The sequence below is a fragment of the Oncorhynchus mykiss genome, chromosome 18 (assembly GCF_057628025.1).
Source record: "Oncorhynchus mykiss isolate SJ-2025 chromosome 18, ASM5762802v1, whole genome shotgun sequence".
NCBI classification, from domain to species: domain Eukaryota; kingdom Metazoa; phylum Chordata; class Actinopteri; order Salmoniformes; family Salmonidae; genus Oncorhynchus; species Oncorhynchus mykiss.
This window is the reverse complement of record NC_143039.1, coordinates 19,502,755-19,523,561: the sequence shown is the minus strand read 5'-3', so window position 1 is coordinate 19,523,561 and position 20,807 is coordinate 19,502,755. Positions and strand designations below refer to the sequence as shown.

At 42.9% G+C, this 20,807-nt stretch overlaps 1 protein-coding gene across 6 annotated transcripts in view; it reads left to right on the top strand.

The window, feature by feature from the left end:
• Positions 1-15,950, top strand: part of LOC110495636 (PTB domain-containing engulfment adapter protein 1) — a 39,952-nt gene extending 24,002 nt beyond the window's left edge. For 3 of the 6 annotated variants that reach the window (XM_090207634.1, XM_090207635.1, XM_090207636.1), the window contains 11 exons: positions 3,053-3,136; positions 6,941-7,005; positions 7,105-7,176; positions 7,776-7,874; positions 8,036-8,173; positions 8,516-8,632; positions 8,797-8,883; positions 9,023-9,259; positions 9,502-9,667; positions 9,872-9,963; positions 12,490-15,950. In XM_090207634.1, the coding sequence (XP_090063760.1) occupies positions 3,109-3,136; positions 6,941-7,005; positions 7,105-7,176; positions 7,776-7,874; positions 8,036-8,173; positions 8,516-8,632; positions 8,797-8,883; positions 9,023-9,259; positions 9,502-9,667; positions 9,872-9,963; positions 12,490-12,561 (1,173 nt within the window). In that variant the 5' untranslated portion in view covers positions 3,053-3,108 and the 3' untranslated portion in view covers positions 12,562-15,950. The remainder of the gene's footprint in view (positions 1-3,052; positions 3,137-6,940; positions 7,006-7,104; positions 7,177-7,775; positions 7,875-8,035; positions 8,174-8,515; positions 8,633-8,796; positions 8,884-9,022; positions 9,260-9,501; positions 9,668-9,871; positions 9,964-12,489) is intronic. The other 3 variants (XM_090207637.1, XM_090207638.1, XM_090207639.1) reach the window with 1 other exon arrangement.
• The last annotated feature ends 4,857 nt before the right edge of the window (positions 15,951-20,807 follow it).

Below are 20,807 nucleotides of genomic sequence, written 5' to 3'. Positions count from 1 at the left end.
CAATTTAATAAGAGGTTAATAAGGTTCCTGAAGGGAGGAAGACGATTTAATAAGAGGTTAATAAGGTTCCTGAAGGGAGGAAGACGATTTAATAAGAGGTTAATAAGGTTCCTGAAGGAAGGAAGACGATTTAATAAGAGGATAAGGTTCCTGAAGGGAGGAAGACGATTTAATAAGAGGTTAATAAGGTTCCTGAAGGGAGGAAGACGATTTAATAAGAGGTTAATAAGGTTCCTGAAGGGAGGAAGACAATTTAATAAGAGGTTAATAAGGTTCCTGGAGGGAGGAAGACGATTTAATAAGAGGTTAATAAGGTTCCTGAAGGAAGGAAGACCATTTAATAAGAGGTTAATAAGGTTCCTGAAGGAAGGAAGACCATTTAATAAGAGGTTAATAAGGTTCCTGAAGGAAGGAAGTCACGTATTTTTTTCTCCTTTTTTTTTTCTCGTAACTTTAAAATGGCTTCCTGTCTAGTATTTTCAATTTAGATTTATCTGGTGTTACCATGCATCCATGGAAATCTAATTACACTTCCGTTATAGTCCATGTGCCACATTTAAAGTATTAAAGTATTTAAAGCATGTAAATTGAAAGTCGTTCACTCTCCAAGGCTTTGAGAGGATGGATAATACTACTTTGAGACACTTGTCAATGGAAGTGCATGATGGAAGTCCATTTTAATGGATCCTTTATGGGTTTATATGGTGTTGGATTGTCAGTGTATGACTGACATGTTATTGAATTGATGACAATGATTTCTGAGGTTTCCTCTTTGTATACGTGTAATGATGGTTCATTAATTTCTTCCCAATACCCTCAATCTGCAATAAATGTATTTTTGAAACTTCTGTACATGTTTTTCATGACAAGAATATCTATAATATGACATGTCTTGGCTACAGCCAGTATATTCATTTTTTACATGAGGTGTAGTCTCACCAAGAACAATGAACTGTGATGATGTCACCCATTGAATGAAATGACAATAACTGACCCTTGACCCTATGACTTTCTTTTTCAAAATCAATATTTTGGCTCCTTTGTGTCTGTCGTTAGACCATGCATTGATTCTAGCCTGTGGAGCTTAAGTACATGTTGTGATTTTGAGTCCGACTGTGTTGCCCTTAATTAATTCTTCATCTCAGACCCTGTTAGATTATGTCCCAACAAGACCAAAACAAAGCTGCTTATACAAAGCTAATTTAACACATATATTAGACGTAGTTAAACCTGTCTATCTGTGCCATGACATTTTTTTAAAGTGTCATTTAAATAAAAGAATGAGGTCATTTCAGAGGTTGGCGACAGTTTTTAGTTTCAGGGAGGAAAGACTTTTCTCTGTGTCTAAGAAGATGGAGGAGGAACCATATCAACTATGAAAGTCTCCACTGCATACAGATGTAGGCTGTTAATTTGATCACCCTGTTGCAGGACAACTTTCCTGCATTGTAGGATATTTTCAACTTGTAGTGTATTTGAGGTTAAAAAAGGCTTCTGGAGTTTGTAATTTCCACTTGGACATTTCAGACATGATTTTTCCCTTACACAAAATGTATCAACCCCTAGAAAATTGTGCATTAATTATAATTGACATTTCATGTTGCTGCAGCATTATTTTCCAGCTGTATCAAATTGGCTCAAATAAAGAGCCTACATTTGTACCTACATCCACAGCTGTCAGAAGTCTCCGTCCTACGATCTTAGTAAAAAGGTGAGGAACGTGGCAGTACGTTGAGAACTCAAGCTACTTGCAGCATGTCAGCCTTTTCGCTCCATCAGGCTAAGAAGCTGTAGTTGGTGAGGAATATAGGAAGACATTCCAGTTACACAAGAGTTTATGGCTGATATAGGGATTTTCCACCTACAAGTGCTACTGAACATGATAGTGGCCTTGGTTATACCTTTGGTAACGTTGATGGTAACGTCCATGGTGTGAGAGACCGTTCAGCTGAGTCACCACCAAGCCTCACTAGTTTACATCTCATGCACTTGTCATATAGGGAAGTGAAATCATGAAAAATGATAAACCTCTGACCTAATCGTTTGAACTGAAATGAACTGGTCTGGCGATATGGAATATGCTACATTCACAAGCAGACTGTTCACTAGTGTTACTCAAGGCAACATGTTTATTTTTGCAATTGTGTTAACAAAGGGATATTGTTGCTTTTCTGTGGGATGACTGGGTTTAAGGCATGACTGTTTAAGTCGAGCGCTGGCTAAAGCTTAGCATGGCTTGAATGATTGGATCAGGGATAATCGTATAGAGGTATACATTCTAAAGGCTGAACATTGTTTTTGGTAGAAGCAGAAATGTATTGAAAGAAATGTATTGTGTGTGTGTGGGGGGTTTACCACTAGGTGCATCCATGTGAATGAAGGTCACAATAGTCCTGTCCTCTGTCTCCAACCCATATTTCCTTTACCTACCAACACCATACCAAACGTCAATCTAGCTCCTGTTTCCTTTACCTACCAACACCAGACCAAACCTCCATCTAGCTCCTGTTTCCTTTACCTACCAACACCAGACCAAACCTCAATCTAGCTCCTGTTTCCTTTACCTACCAACACCAGACCAAACGTCAATCTAGCTCCTGTTTCCTTTACCTACCAACACCAGACCAAACCTCAATCTAGCTCCGGTCTCCAGTCATTTAGCTTCACATTGATCTCTCACTGCACCAGTTAGCCTAGACAAGCCAATACAGATGGATGTCTCTCTCTGAGTGTGTCTCAAATAGCTCCCTATTTCCTGACGTGGTTTTGACCTGCTTTTGACCACGTGCCTTAATAACCTTTTTGGGATAGGGGGCAGCATTTTCACTTTTGGATGAATAGCGTGCACAGAGTGAACTGCCTCCTACTCTGTCCCAGATGCTAATATATGCATATGGGGGGGGGGTTCCGCTAGCGGAACGGGGCTCAGGTCAACAGTAGTGCACTGAATAGGGTGCCATTTGGGATGCTGATCTCTCCTTCCCCAGCCATCCCCTAACCCACAGCCCCTCAATGTCCTTGACCTTGACTTGGTGGTGTTTTCTCCCTCCAGGCTCCTGATCCACTGCAGAGCCCAGGTCTCAGTACCACCATAGAAGCTATCACAGTATGAACAGAGCTTTCAACCGGAGAAAAGGTAACAGCTCACTGTATTCATTGAGTTCATTTGAAATAACACCATGTTTCTTATACACAAACAGCACAGTCTTTTGAAAGCATGTTGACCTCAAGTACTTACCCACTGGGCAAGACCTGGTTGAATCGACGTTGTTTCCATGTCATTTTTAATCAAATTTAATGTGATGACGTTGAATCAGAGTGGAAAACTGGATAAAAATAAATCAATGTAAGGGATTTTTTTTTTTTACCTAAAAATAATCAGATTTTTGGGGGGTTTGATTTCATGTTAGTTGACAACTGAACCAAATGTAAATCAAACTTTGACATTGAAATGAGGTCTGTGTCCAGTGGGTAGAGACATTTCATGTTGTACTTCTTTATGGAATATATGTGTTACTTACAGAACATAATGTAAAGGCAATTTGTACCTACTCAGGTCAATTTAATTCCTGATGAACAAATGTCTCAATTATCTCAATCTCTTCGTTAGTGTCTCTTTCTGTCGCTCTAGTAGTGTCTACACTTTACACTTACAGTACATGTGACTTCTGCTATCATAATACGAAGACGGCTCTAGACGCACAAAAGTGGCTTTGTCGTCAGATTGTGTTCAGTTCTGTCTGACCACTTCAGGAGGTGGTCAGGGATGCATTGTGTGCAGATTTCTCCTCAGTCTGGATGCAGTCAGGCTACCGAAACGCATGGCGTGGGCGACGTCATCAGCACTCTTCCCACAAGTCTCCAGAAAACGTGTGTTTTGGGACTGAGAGGCACCGTTTCATTAGAATGTTGGCAGAAATATGTTCCTAGCATGTAGGGAACCTCTTTGCTGGCCTCAAATGGTATCCATCTAGCTAATATTTAGCATAACTCTAGCCAAATATTTTTTTCTAACTCGTTTGCAGTCCTTATTAGCTTGCTGGCTAGCTACAGTAGTTAGCTACTGCCATCAGCTGTTGTGGTGTTATCATATTTTGCCTATTCCGCCGTTTGTAGAATGCATACTTGATTTTGAATATTGTGCGGGAATGGACACTGTGGACACATTTTAAATGTAGACAGACGGATGACGTGTTTGGAATTCCATAATCAGAACACCATGATCAGAACTCCATGATCAGAACTCCATAATCAGAACTCCATAATCAGAACTCCATAATCAGAACTCCATAATCAGAACTCCATAATCAGAACTCCATTATCAGAATACAAAAGCTGCGTGAACTGTCAAGTCTAGACACAATCTCTCGTTCTCGCTTGCGTTCTCTAAGCTGCAAAAACTCTAGACATGGCTGGTTACATCTGTCAGTGGGCTGATACAGGTGTCTCTGACCTGATGTTTTACTAGACTAGTGACTTTCCTCCTTTCTTAATATGCGTGCACATACGCCGCCTCTGGCCTCCGATGCTCCACCGTCTTTACCTCACCACCAACGTCTGACCAGAGTTTCTCACTTAGCAGTCGCAGCAGAAGCTGGGTTTGGTGGTCTGAATATTTCATTAGGATGCTGTGAGGCACATTCTATTCTGTTGTCAACCCCACTCTACAAATGTCCACTCACTTTCCTGCTACTACTTTTAAACATCCATAATAGTGTGTGTGTGTACTGGATCTTAAAGCAGCCTCTACTGATGACAGTATTTCCAGGATTAGTTAGTAGACACATTGTTACTCTCCCACAGTCCCATTTCATGTACACACTTTTCTTTATTTGTATTTTATTGTTAATTTTGTCATTTGTGATGTCTCCTATCTCAGAGACATATTTACATGGAGACCATCTGATGCAGCGAGGGTCTCCAAATGGGCCCCTATGGGCCCTGGTCAGAGAGAGTGCACTGTATAGGGCCATACGTGTCGCATTTGAGACACTGCGTCTTTATAGCCTTTCCTGTTGGTCGTAAACTGTAGAGACACATTGGCACTGAATGTGATTAATCATGGTGAATGAAAAATATATAGTGTTTTCATGAGAACTATTCATTAGGTGTGGCTGTTCCATCCAGAAAGAGTTGGAATAAAATGAGGCTGTGTGCTTTCCTACCAGAAAAAAACACAATGCGTTTTCTTTATATCTGAACCACAAACCTCACTCTCTTGTGTCCCTGTTATATTAATTTACATTCATATTACAGATCAACTTACAGTACAATCAGTGCCAATGTGTCTACAGTAGGCAGAACGAGCACATTTCCAACTGACTGAATGTGTTTCTCTTACACCAATACTACCTGATCTGTTCATTTACATTGAGTACAAAACATTAAGAACACCTTCCTAATATTGAGTTGTCACTATATGGAGATTACACTAATACTACCTGACCTCTATATGGAGAATACCCTAATACTACCTGACCTCTATATGGAGGTTACACTAATACTACCTGACCTCTGTATGGAGGTTACACTAATACTACCTGACCTCTGTATGGAGGTTACACTAATACTACCTGACCTCTGTATGGAGGTTACACTAATACACCTGACCTCTGTATGGAGGTTACACCAATACTACCTGACCTCTATATGGAGGTTACACCAATACTACCTGACCTCTATATGGAGATTACACCAATACTACCTGACCTCTGTATGGAGTTTACACTAATACTACCTGATGTATCCCTCTGTATGGAGGTTACACTAATACTACCTGACCTCTGTATGGAGGTTACCCTAATACTACCTGACCTCTGTATGGAGGTTACACCAATACTACCTGACCTCTGTATGGAGGTTACACCAATACTACCTGACCTCTTTATGGAGGTTACACCAATACTACCTGACCTCTATATGGAGGTTACACCAATACTACCTGACCTCTATACGGAGGTTACACCAATACTACCTGACCTCTATATGGAGGTTACACCAATACTACCTGACCTCTGTATGGAGGTTACACTAATACTACCTGATGTATCCCTCTGTATGGAGGTTACACTAATACTACCTGATGTATCCCTCTGTATGGAGGTTACACTAATACTACCTGATGTATCCCTCTGTATGGAGGTTACACTAATACTACCTGATGTATCCCTCTGTATGGAGGTTACACTAATACTACCTGATGTATCCCTCTGTATGGAGGTTACACTAATACTACCTGATGTATCCCTCTGTATGGAGGTTACACTAATACTACCTGATGTATCCCTCTGTATGGAGGTTACACTAATACTACCTGATGTATCCCTCTGTATGGAGGTTACACTAATACTACCTGATGTATCCCTCTGTATGGAGGTAAAATCTGTATTCTCTCTCTCTCTCTCTGTGACCTTTCTGTAATCTCCATGGTTCTGTATGGAATGTGGAAGGAAGGCTTGAGCACATGGGGAGCAGTAGCCTTTGATGTTGGAACTCAACTCAGCGGGGCCACTGGTCTAATGCCAATGCTAAAAATTGCTGTGGTTACGTTACCTGTTATGTGAAGGTTAACATAGACACAGGCCTCATCGTTGATGGCATGTAGATAACTCCTGATACAAGACACTAGTTCCTCTTCTTGTTGTTGCATTAATGAAGATGAACACAATCACAGCAAATGCATCATTGGTTTGTCTGTTACCTTTTTTAAAAATATTATTTGTTTGTTGTGCCATCACTTTCTATCTCATTATTTAGCTTATAGATACTGCAGACACTTTCTGGGGAAGATGAACCCGGTTCAGTTCTAATTCTGTATCTGTTTAAGGCTTGGATGGCAAAGAATTGTATATATGTTTTAAATCTTAAATATGTAACTTTTTTTCTGTATCAAATTTCAATACATGTATGTACGGTTTTAACCTTCATTTGTTTGTTTCAGATAAATCTGGAGGGATGACAGCCCCAGAGGCTTTGGCCAAGAATCACATAGTGTACAATGTCAAGGTAGGATCTTCTAATTAAACTTCCGCCAGGCGTTGAGCTCAGAGGGGAATAGCACCATCTACTGGACAGAAAATGATGTGCCGTTTTATCGTGTTGCAGTTCCTTGGCGTAACAGAGGTTGACCAACCAAAAGGCACAGATGTCATAAGGATAGCAGTGAGAAAGCTGAAGGTATGCTCTTAAGAATTTCCCCCAGTACTCAAACAATTTTGATTTTATAGGACCTTAGATGTGTCAATGTCATAACGTACCATCCAAGCCACTTCCTGTTCACCCCGCTATCATCCAGAAGGCGAGGTCAGTACAGGCGCATCAAAGTGAGCACCGAGACATTAAAAAACAGCTTCTACTGCATCTCAAGGCCATCAGACTGTTAAATAGCCATCACTAGCACAGAGGCTGCTGCCTACATCCAGACTTGAAATCATTGGCCACTTTAATAAATGGAACACTAGTCACTTGAATAATGTTTTTAATTTAATAATGTTTACATATCTTGCATTACTCATCCTATATGCATGTTCGGCATTCTATACTATTCTACTGTATCTTAGCCGATGCCGCTCTGACATTGCTCGACCATATATTTATATATTCTTAATTCCATTCCTTTACTTAGATTTGTGTGTATTGTTAGGTTGTGAAATTGTTAGATATTACTGTACTGTCGGAACTAGAAGCACTATAGCGCTACACCCGCAATAACATCTGCTAAACACGTGTATGTGACCAATAAAATTAGATTTTGATTTGACGTTTCAATCCTGCAGTTCCAAAGGCATATCAAGAAATCAGAGGGACACAAAACACCGAAGGTGGAGCTGCAGGTGTCCATCTACGGAGTGAAATTATTAGACCCCAAGACCAGAGTAAGTCCACTGTGAGGGGGCCTCATAATAGGCCCGATTCATTGGGTGTTTTGTGAAGAATAAACTCACCAAGCAGTCAGCCCTTACTAAAGCGGTTTCTGTCTTAATATTTAGTTTATGAGTAGAATTAGATGAAGCTCATTTATCTTCATTCATTATAGGATGTACAGCACAACTGTCAGCTTCATAGGATATCCTTCTGCGCGGACGACAAAACCGACAAGAGGATATTCACCTTCATCTGCACAGAGCCAGAGACCAAAAAACACATCTGTTATGTGTTCGACAGTGAGAAATGTGTAAGGAAAAAAAGTATAATTTAGTGTTTGTTTTTCATGAGTTTTTATATGGATTCTTTAGAGGTTATAATAACCTTCTATGAATCTTAGATGTCAATTTATTAGAAGTTAGTCCATAGTATGAGGTCACGGTGGAATGGTAGCATTATTGAATTCATCCTAGCTAGTTGTTTCAGGTTTAAAGAGGTGTTAGGGGTTTTCTTTTTAAGCTAGTAGTTCTGAAAATAGCGGCCAAGAGCAAAATAGGCCCCTGAAAATCGTGGACTACATCATATATGTACAACACATCAAAGGGTACTTTCACTAGATGTTTGAGGATACCCATGATGCACTGGATTGCAGGCAGAGGAGATCACCGTCAGCATTGGGCGAGCATTTGACCTGGCGTACAGGAAGTTTCTGGAGTCTGGCGGGAAAGACGTGGAGATGAGGAAACAGATCGGCAGTCTGCAGAAGAGAGTAAGTCTGTGTTCCTTCTACAGTGGACTAATGTTGATCACAACTCTCTGGTGCACTATTTAATCATGGGGAATGTAGTGCCACATCCAAACATAACTAGAGCATGAAAAAGGCCTAACAAAATGGGACCTCTTAGATTATGATCTTGTGTTTGTTGACTTTAGATTCTGGAACTGGAAACTGAAAATTCCAAGTTAAAAGAACGACTTCAAGATCTAGAGGATCACATGGCAGATTGTCAAGGCTCGCCGGTAAATTAGCTACTAATCTAACAGTTTCTGTCTCACACTAATCTCTAGAAATGTCTGCCGTAACAATACCTTACCTTCCTGACATCAGTGATAACAAATCGCTACCCGTTTCTTCTTTCTCTGGCTGATTTCTCCTCAGCTTCTACACTTGAACTCTTCTAACGAGGCCCACATGCTGCCGAGTCCCTCATCTATGTTCTGGGGTGACAGTGTCAGCCTGAACGCCCTTTCCTTTCTAGAGATGTCCTCTGTGGCTCTAACCCCAGCCAGCTCTCCAGACTCCAGTATCTCCGCTGGTCTACTAACACCGCCACCCAGTAAACCTTCCCAGCCCAGGCTACCGCAGCATTATGGAGGTTGCTTACCTCGACCGCGAGTAAATAGCTACTTCTCTCTCGCTTTTCCTTACAACACTGCTAGAAGAAATTGCGCTATAGAGAAGCAAAAGGGTTCTATGGTTCACCTCATATACAGAGGTTATATACAATCACAGAAACGCCCTTATTTTGGACTGTGTGTGTGTGTGTGTGTGTGTAGTTATAACTTTAGCCTTAGTACGCCATCCAGCTGCCATTCAACCTCTTTGTATTTGGTTGTCCCCCCCCTCAACCCCCTCAGGCATGGAGCACCATATCCAGGCGTCCCCCGACGGACGTTTTCGACATGGTTCCATTCTCCTCAGGGTCTCCTATGGCAAGGAAACATGCCATCAATGGGTCCTCTCCTCCTCCTCCCTCCTTTTCCCCTCCTCCACCTCCTCCACATGTTTTCCTGAGAGAGAGAGGTGACTACTCTGCCGCACTATGCTCCTTTTTACATTATGTCGTAATGAAATTAATTGATAAACTGTTGTATTAGTATTTATGCAACTGCATACAAGTTGTTCAATGAACAATTTCACACATACAGTATGCTGATTCAACTCCTGTCTTCCCTCTCTGCTGTGTATTTTCCCCTCCCTCATCCTTCCATCTCTCCCCTCCAACAGGAACAGATATTTTGGGGGCGGAGCCTTTTGACCCGTTCCTCTGCAACACGTCCTTTCCTCCTGACGTCCAATCTGAACTGGATGAAATGCAGGTGTGTACATTCATCTGTAGGAACAGCAGTGTTTCTAGAGCGAGTACATGTCATGCTCATATTTATGTTAAAAAGGGGCATATTACCTATAATGTCAAAGTACACAGGCATTATGTGCTCAGTCATTGGTGTAAGTAATAGCATTGCCTCTAAACAAATATAGCAAAGCTCTACCATTATGCTGATTAGCTGTCTATCAAAGGTAAAATACTGTATGCTTTGGCTGCGTTCCAATCGACATGGATTCTACCTTTAGAATGGGACCCAGCCCTTCCAGAGTTTATACTGGACCCGTTTTATAAGAGTTGAATGTTCATCTTGTCATTATTGTAATGCCGTATACTGTTTACATGGTCTGAGTAAATATTTTACATATATTAAGTATAAACTCAGGAGAAAAAAAAACGTCCCTTTTTCAAGACCTTGTCTTTCAAAGATAATTTGTTAAAAATCCAAATAACTTCACAGATCTTCATTGTAAAGGGTTTAAACACTGTTTCCCATTATTGTTCAATGAACCATAAACAATTAATGAACATGCACCTGTGGATGATCGTTAAGACACTAACAGCTTACAGATGGTACGCAATTAAGGTCACAGCTATGAAAACCTAGGACACTAAAGGGTCTCTGCTCATCTGGGTCTCTGCTCATCTGGGTCTCTGCTCATCTGGGTCTCTGCTCATCTGGGTCTCTGCTCATCTGGGTCTCTGCTCATCTGGGTCTCTGCTCATCTGTGTGAAAGTGCCTTAGGAATGCTGCAAGGAGGCATGTGGACTGCAGATGTGGCCAGGGCAATAAATTGCAATGTCATTACTGTGAGACGCCTAAGCAGGACGGACAGCTGATGGTCCTCTCATTGGCAGACCACATGTAACAACACCTGCACAGGATCGGTACATCCGAACATCACACCTGCGGGACAGGTACAGGATGGCAACAACAACAACTGCCCGAGTTACACCAGAAACGCACAATCCATCCATCAGTGTTCAGACTGTCCTCAATAGGCTGAGATTGGCTGGACTGGGGGCTTGTAGGCCTGTTGTAAGGCAGGTCCTCACCAGACATCACTGGCAACAACGTCGCCTATGGGCACAAACCCACCGTCACTGGACCAGACAGGACTGGCAAAAAGTGCTCTTCACTGACGAGTTGCGGTTTTGTCTGACCAGGGGTGATGGTCGGATTTGCGTTTATCGTCAAAGGAATGAACATTACACCGAGGCCTGTACTCTGGAGCGGGATCGATTTGGAGGTGGAGGGTCCGTCATGGTCTGGGGCGGTGTGTCACAGCATCATCGGACTGAGCTTGTTGTCATTGCAGGCAATCTTAACGCTGTGCGTTACAGGGAAGACATCCTCCTCCCAAATATGGGAGGAGGTACCCTTGTGGTACCCTTCCTCCAGGCTCATCCTGACATGACCCTCCAGCATGACAATGCCATCGCACACAGAACAAGCAGTATGGCTGATTTCCTGCAAGACAGGAATGTCAGTGTTCTGCCATGGCCAGCGGAGAGCCCGGATCTCAATCCCATTGAGCACTTCTGGGACTTGTTGGATTGGAGGGTGAGGGCCATTCCCCCCCAGAAATGTCCGGGAACTTGCAGGTGCCTTGGTGGAAGAGTGGGGTAACATCGCACAGCAAGATCTGGCAAATCTGGTGCAGTCCATTAGGAGGAGATGCACTGCAGTACTTAATGCAGCTGGTGGCCACCAGATACTGACTGACTTGATTTTGACCCCCCCTTTGTTCAGGGACACATTATTCCATGTCTGTTAGTCACATGTCTGTGGAACTTGTTCAGTTTGTCTCAGTTGTTGAATCTTGTTATGTTCATACAAATATTTACACATGTTACGTTTGCTGAAAATAAACCCAGTTGACCGTGAGGACGTTTTATTTTTTTGCTGAATCTAACAAGATTGTAACCTACAGTTCATCTAACTATATATAATCTAACTGTTGATTGTAACCTACAGTTCATCTAACTATATATAATCTAACTGTTGATTGTAACCTACAGTTCATCTAACTATATATAATCTAACTGTAGATTGTAAACGACAGTATATAATCATATTCTCTCTCTTCACTGTGCAGCGTCAGCGACGGTTAGTTTACTCTCACCTATGTGTATGCTTCACAATGCCCATCACATATTTTTTTTCCCATGAAACATGCGTTCACATTTTCACTGATGTCTGCCTCTATTTATCTCTCATGAAAATCCATTATGTACATAGAGGCCAACTGTCAAAGTACATTATGATTGTAGCATACCATGTTTGCTCCCAGTCCTGCTAATTTCCTATCAATTAGCCATCATTTTGCTTTTGTCATAACATAGATTAAGTGTAGACCTGAATTAAAAAGCAAGGTTTCTTGAGAATCTCAATTGAGAATGTGTCTAGGATACTGCCCCGTAATTACAGCATTACTCATTGTTGTATAGGACACACTGCTCTAGACTTCTGTAGTCTCTGGTTGGATCACTGACCTGTGTGTGTCTCTCTCTGAAGGAGGGGTTCAATATGGGACTAACCCTGGAGGGCACCATCTTCTCCCTGGACCCAGTGGACAGTCGCTGCTGACCACACCGCAACCCTAACATGGACAGTTGACGCTGACCACAACGCAACCCTAACATGGACAGTTGACGCTGACCACAACCCTAACATGGACAGTTGACGCTGACCACAACCCTAACATGGATAGTTGATGCCGACCACAACGCAACCCTAACATGGACAGTTGACGGTGACCACAACGCAACCCTAACATGGACAGTTGACGCTGACCACAACCCTAACATGGACAGTTGATGCCGACCACAACACAACCCTAACATGGACAGTTGACGCTGACCACAACCCTAACATGGACAGTTGACGGTGACCACAACACAACCCTAACATGGACAGTTGACGCTGACCACAACCCTAACATGGACAGTTGATGCCGACCACAACACAACCCTAACATGGACAGTTGACGCTGACCACAACCCTAACATGGACAGTTGACGGTGACCACAACACAACCCTAACATGGACAGTTGACGCTGACCACACCGCAACCCTAACATGGACAGTTGACGCTGACCACAACCCTAACATGGACAGTTGACGGTGACCACAACACAACCCTAACATGGACAGTTGACGGTGACCATAACACAACCCTAACATGGACAGTTGACGCTGACCACAACACAACCCTAACATGGACAGTTGACGGTGACCATAACACAACCCTAACATGGACAGTTGATGCTGACCACAACGCAACCCTAACATGGACAGTTGACGGTGACCACAACACAACCCTAACATGGACAGTTGATGCTGACCACAACGCAACCCTAACATGGACAGTTGATGCCGACCACAACGCGGACAGTTGATGCCGACCACAACGCATCCCTAACATGGACAGTTGATGCTGACCACAACACATCCCTAACATGGACAGTTGATGCCGACCACAACGCATCCCTAACATGGACAGTTGATGCTGACCACAACGCATCCCTAACATGGACAGTTGATGCTGACCACAACGCAACCCTAACATGGACAGTTGACGCTGACCACAACCCTAACATGGACAGTTGATGCCGACCACAACACAACCCTAACATGGACAGTTGACGCTGACCACAACCCTAACATGGACAGTTGATGCCGACCACAACACAACCCTAACATGGACAGTTGACGCTGACCACAACACAACCCTAACATGGACAGTTGACGCTGACCACAACACAACCCTAACATGGACAGTTGATGCCGACCACAACACAACCCTAACATGGACAGTTGATGCCGACCACAACGCATCCCTAACATGGACAGTTGATGCTGACCACAACGCAACCCTAACATGGACAGTTGACGCTGACCACAACCCTAACATGGACAGTTGATGCCGACCACAACACAACCCTAACATGGACAGTTGACGCTGACCACAACCCTAACATGGACAGTTGATGCTGACCACAACACAACCCTAACATGGACAGTTGACGCTGACCACAACCCTAACATGGACAGTTGATGCTGACCACAACACAACCCTAACATGGACAGTTGACGCTGACCACATCCCTAACATGGACAGTTGATGACCCCAATGCTTTCCTTTTTGTAGACAGAATTTAATTGGTAAAGAAGTATTTGTATAAAATCAACATTTCTGGGACTACAGTGAGGGGAAAAAAGTATTTGATCCCCTGCTGATTTTGTACGTTTGCCCACTGACAAAGAAATGATCAGTCTATAATTTTAATTGTAGGTTTATTTGAACAGTGAGAGACAGAATAACAACAAAAATATCCAGATAAACGCATGTCAAAAATGCTATAAATTGATTTGCATTTTAATGAGGGAAATAAGTATTTGACCCCCTCTCAATCAGAAAGATTTCTGGCTCCCAGGTGTCTTTTATACAGGTAACGAGCTGAGATTAGGAGCACACTCTTAAAGGGAGTGCTCCTAATCTCAGTTTGTTACCTGTATAAAAGACACCTGTCCACAGAAGCAATCAATCAATCAGATTCCACCGTGGCCAAGACCAAAGAGCTCTCCAAGGATGTCAAGGACAAGATTAAAGTAAAGAACACAAGGCTGGAATGGGCTACAAGACCATCGCCAAGCAGCTTGGTGAGAAGGTGACAACAGTTGGTGCGATTTTTCGCAAATGGAAGAAACACAAAAGAACTGTCAATCTCCCTCGGCCTGGGGCTCCATGCAAGATCTCACCTTGTGGAGTTGCAATGATCATGAGAACGGTGAGGAATCAGCCCAGAACTACACGGGAGGATCTTGTCAATGATCTCAAGGCAGCTGGGACCATAGTCACCAAGAAAACAATTGGTAACACACTACGTCATGAAGGACTGAAATCCTACAGCGCCCGCAAGGTCCCCCTGCTCAAGAAAGCACATATACAGGCCCATCTGAAGTTTTCCAATGAACATCTGAATGATTCAGAGGACAACTGGGTGAAAGTGTTGTGGTCAGATGAGACCAAAATGGAGCTCTTTGGCATCAACTCAACTCACTGTGGTTGGAGGAGGAATGCTGCCTATGACCCCAAGAACACCATCCTCACCGTCAAACATGGAGGTGGAAACATTATGCTTAGGGGGTGTTTTTCTACTAAGGGGACAGGACAACTTCACCGCATCAAAGGGATGATGGACGGGGCCATGTACCGTCAAATCTTGGGTGAGAACCTCCTTCCCTCAGCCAGGGCATTGAAAATGGGTCGTGGATGGGTATTCCAGCATGACAATGACCCAAAACACACGGCCAAGGCAACAAAGGAGTGGCTCAAGAAGAAGCGCATTAAGGTCCTGGAGTGGCCTAGCCAGTCTCCAGACCTTAATCCCATAGAAAATCTGTGGAGGGAGCTGAAGGTTTGAGTTGCCAAACGTCAGCCTCAACCTTAATGACTTGGAGTTTTGCAAAGAGGAGTGGGACAAAAATCCCTCCTGAGATGTGTGCAAACCTGGTGGCCAACTACAAGAAACGTCTGACCTCGGTGGCCAAACCCTTGTTGGTAATCACAAAGTACTAAGTCATGTTTTGCAGGGGGGGTCAAATACTTATTTCCCTCATTAAAATGCAAATCAATTTATAACATTTTTGACGTGTTTTTCTGGATTTTTTTGTTGTTATTCTGTCTCTCACTGTTCAAATAAACCTACCATTAAAATTATAGACTGATCATTTCTTTGTCAGTGGGCAAATGTACAAAATCAGCAGGGGATCAAATACTTTTTTCCCTCAATGTACGTATTGGTTTAAATGGTGACCAATGTCATGATAAATGCACTGCAGTAGATGACTATTTTTCTACCCCATAAATAAAATGTATGTGTAATTTTTGTTTGTGGGGGGGGTGCATTGCTTTTGTGATTTGTGATTTGGATTATTGTACAGTCATTAAATGTGATTAGTGGTTGACAAGATTGGAAGACCATTAGCTCATTGACTTCCTCTCATTTTAGAGACTCATGCCCTTCCTTGCACTTTAACAAATATCTTTCTGTGTAATTTTGCACCAGGAAGCTCTTGTTAAATGACTTTACCTTTCCTTTCATTGTTTGTCAATAAACGTTGTATTGGTTAGAGGTAAAGAGATTTGTTTGGCGCCAGGCAGGTATTAACCCTGCCGAATGGAAGAGTACCACACCAGACAAACATCAGGAGAAGAGGCCTGTTTGCTAGGTAGCCTGTGGAGAGAAAGGATAAGACATCATATAAAACACATGTCACAGCACAGGTGTAACCCAACCAAATAATACCTCATACAATAATAATGGCAGAGCAATTTAAAAGGCAACTTCATCTAAACAATTGACAAGGAAGAACCCCGTCATAACACTTAGAGCATTTGCAATATTCGGTATTACTTGGGAGTAATGAGAGAGTGTGTGTGTTCAAAGACCAAACAAATAAAGCCTTAATGTCCAAAAATCTTCTTGGCCAAATGTCAAGTCCATACTGTTCAAACCAACTCACACAACCTCCCTTTAACCCCCCTGCTGTGTTTCTGGTTGAATTGGACCGAATTACAAGTTTTCTCTCTGAAAAATATACTTCATTTAATCTGTCATAAGGTTCCATGACCGGGCATCTGAACACACAAAATACATTTGATTGTCATTACATGTTGGGTATTTGACTTTGTACACCCGTGGTATTCCCGGTCATTAGAAGTCAATGGGTGAGACTACAATTAGTTTATAAAATTGAGTTCAGGCACATACCCATTCATAAGATGGACACACTTCTCCTAGACTCCCATATGCATGTGTTTGAGCACACACACACCTCACTCCCCTTCTTGGCTTCCATGGCAACCCCCACGGGAACCTTTCCCCAATAGAATCTTTCCCCCACTGGAACCACACCTGGCACTCACAAACAATCGCAACATTGTTTCAATAATATATGTAACTTTTCTCACAGTATATAAAGCTTTGAGGTCATGCTCACAATTCACTCTGTGGCAGCATAATGACCAAACAATCTAATGTATGTGAGGCTCTTGATCATACATTTGATCATGACACTGGTGAGGAGGGAGTCCTTGTAAAACGTTGACACAAAGTAGTCTGATAAATAACACTATGTTTCATCTGAGTATATGTTATAGTCAAAATAATCCATATTATTATTTTTTTAAACTCAAAAACGAGTTGTATGAGCTCAGGTCAATGAGGCCTACAGGCCATAAATAGCAAATAGAAGTTCAAAACTTGTAATGTGCACAATAACTTAAGTTGATAAAAAGATGAACACAACATTAGGTGATAATATGTATTATTGTGGATTTATAATCAGCTACAACAGGGCGGTCATTTTGAACCGGGAACACAATGAATTAACATGAAACAAACACAACATGAGGGTTAACTAAAATGTCTAGCAGTCATAACGTGCATTATTAGTTCACCAAAGGCACTGAACATAAAGGGAGCGCAGCACAAAGGAAGCAATTATTTCAGTGTAAAAGCACTGAAGAAGGAGATGGTCTTAGTTGATGCATCCAGGGTTGAACGTGCATTAGTCCGTCCTACACAATCCTTGGTTGTTTGTTTGACAAAAGCTTGCAACACTGTTGCTAGTAATCCATGAGATCAAACGATGCAGGGTTCCAACTCGTCAGGAGTAGCGCGGTAACAAAGGCGATCAAACTCAGAATTTTTAAGCACGCTGAATTTTTAAGCACGCTGACTTGTAGATGACCTGGAGCTAGTGGGTCTGGCGACGAATATGTAGCGAGGGCCAGCCGACTAGAGCATACAGGTCGCAGTGGTGGGTGGTATAAGGTGCTTTAGTACAAAACGGATGCCACTGTGATAAACTGCATCCAGTTTGCTGAGTAGAGTATTGGAAGCTATTTTGTAGATGACATCGCCGAAGTCGAGGATCGGTAGGATAGTCAGTTTTGGCGGGGTGAGTGAAGGAGGCTTTGTTGCGAAATAGAAAGCCTATTCTAGATTTGATTTTGGATTGGAGATGTTTGATATGAGTCTGGAAGGAGAGTTTACAGTCTAGCCAGACACTTAGGTACTTATAGATGTCCACATATTCTAGGTCGGAACCATCCAGGGTGGTGATGCTAGTCGGGCATGCGGGTGCAGGCAGCGAAAGGTTGAAAAGCATGCATTTGGTTTTACTAGCGTTTAAGAGCAGTTGGAGGCCATGGAAGGAGTGTTGTATGGCTTTGAAGCTCATTTGGAGGTTAGATAGCACAGTGTCCATGGAAGGGCCAGAAGTATACAGAATGGTGTTGTCTGCGTAGAGGTGGATCAGTGAATCACAGCTAGAGCAACAACATTGATATATACAGAGAAACGATTTGGCCCGAGAATTGAACCCTGTGGCACCCCCATAGAGACTGCCAGAGGACCGGACAACATGCCCTCCGATTTGACACACTGAACTCTGTCTGCAAAGTAGTTGGTGAACCAGGCAAGGCAGTCATTAGAAAAACCGAGGCTACTGAGTCTGCCGATAAGAATATGGTTATTCACAGAGTCGAAAGCCTTGGCCAGGTCGATGAAGACGGCTGCACAGAACTGTCTTTTATCGATGGCGGTTATGATATCGTTTAGTACCTTGAGCGTGGCTGAGGTGCACCCGTGACCAGCTCGGAAACCAGATTGCACAGCGGGGAAGGTACGGTGGGATTCGAGATGGTCAGTGATCTGTTTGTTGACTTGGCTTTCGAGGACCTTAGATAGGCAGGGCAGGATGGATATAGGTCTGTAACAGTTTGGGTCCAGGGTGTCTCCCCCTTTGAAGAGGGGGATGACTGCGGCAGCTTTCCAATCCTTGGGGATCTTAGACGATACGAAAGAGAGGTTGAACAGGCTGGTAATAGGGGTTGCGACAATGGCGGCGGATAGTTTCAGAAATAGAGGGTCCAGATTGTCAAGCCCAATTGATTTGTACGGGTCCAGGTTTTGCAGCTCTTTCAGAACAGAACTGGAGTATTATGGCGTCTTATCAGTGCCATAGATTATAGTGTGTAGAGATGGGAGAGAGACAGAACTGGAGTATTATGGAGTCTTATCAGTGCCATAGATTATAGTGTGTAGAGATGGGAGAGAGACAGGACTGGAGTATTATGGAGTCTTATCAGTGCCATAGATTATAGTGTGTAGAGATGGGAGAGAGACAGGACTGGAGTATTATGGAGTCTTATCAGTGCCATAGATTATAGTGTGTAGAGATGGGAGAGAGACAGGACTGGAGTATTATGGAGTCTTATCAGTGCCATAGATTATAGTGTGTAGAGATGGGAGAGAGACAGAACTGCAGGAAGCATATTTTATATTGCAGTAGTTGCATTTGAAAATTCCTCTGTCTGTGTCTGTGTGTGTGTGCGTGTGTGTGTGTGTGCGTGTGTGTGTGCGTGTGCGTGTGTGTTCAAAACAACCCCATATTCTGCTTAAGAACAGCTGTATAGCTTTGTCAACACTGTTATGAGGCACACAGTGTGTTATTATATTCCAGGATGACAACATCCCATTTCAGACCGTATTCTCATTAGCATGCGGGTGGGAGTGTCTTCTGAAGTGCCTTCACATCATGTTGTCACTCATATGGTGACAAAGCCCTCTGATGTCAGCACTAAACAAAATACTGCCTTCCTGGTTGCTTAGCTCCCACCACACCCATGACAATTAGGGACGTTTATGTGTTCAAGGATCTGACTAGTGGTTCTGACTAATAGAACCTTTCTGTGTTTTTGTACCAACACATGATTCTTACTGCACATTGACATATTACCCTGTATACTTCTTTATTTAGAAGAATGGCAGGGGAGCAGGAGAGCATAACAAGCCCTTTGATATCTAGTGAGGACATTTAGAACCTTTCAGGGGGAATATTATGGTCCACATAGTGAGGTTTTTACTTCAGTTTACAGTCGTGGCTGGTCAGAAAACCTACAGCACAGCATTACACTGGTGAGTTGTTTTAACATCGACCGGGATTACATGTTGATAAAATCAACCAGATGAAAATGGAAGAGCTGGGCTCTAGTGACAGTTTGGAGGCCATTTGCAATGGGCACCGGGCAATGGGCACCGGGCAATGGGCACCGGGCAATGGGCAATGGGCACCGGGCAATGGGCACCGGGCAATGGGCACCGGGCGCAGCAAGTCAATATTTTCAAGATGTTGTGGTCACTGGTCAACAGACTTCAGTCTATAGTTGGTCTGAAGCCTGTCCTTACAAATAGTAGCCGGAGTCTCACTCGAGTCCTACTATAGTATGATGACAGACTGTCTGTCGGTCTCCCTATGATTGTATCCCCATCAACTTCTGATTGTGTTTCCTCCAACCAAACAAACATCATCAAACATCTCATGTGGTCCTCTGTGGCTCAGCAGGTAGAGCATGGCGCTTGCAATGCCAGGGTTTTGGGGGTGGATTCCTGCTGGGATTGCCACAGGAAAAGGGTATTAAAGTGGCTGCAAAATGTGCATATTATATTCTGTGGCTTTACTTCATCTCCTGTCATTGGTCTGCACAGATAAGTTTTGACCTATCCTGTGACCTCAAATTGTTGTAACTAGAGGCGGAGACAAGGGGAGGACGAATAAGAATAAGACTGTAACGCAACAAAATGTGGGAAAAAGTCAAGGGTTCTGATTACTTTCTGAAAGCACTGTATATCCATAAAAATGAAGCTGATTCATGTTTTCGACTGGCTGAGAAAAGCTGCCTGCCTGTCTCTCATCCCAACTCCCGAGGCGTTCATTACTACGGGACAGCTAGAGATCAAATTTGAATATTGGAACAATGT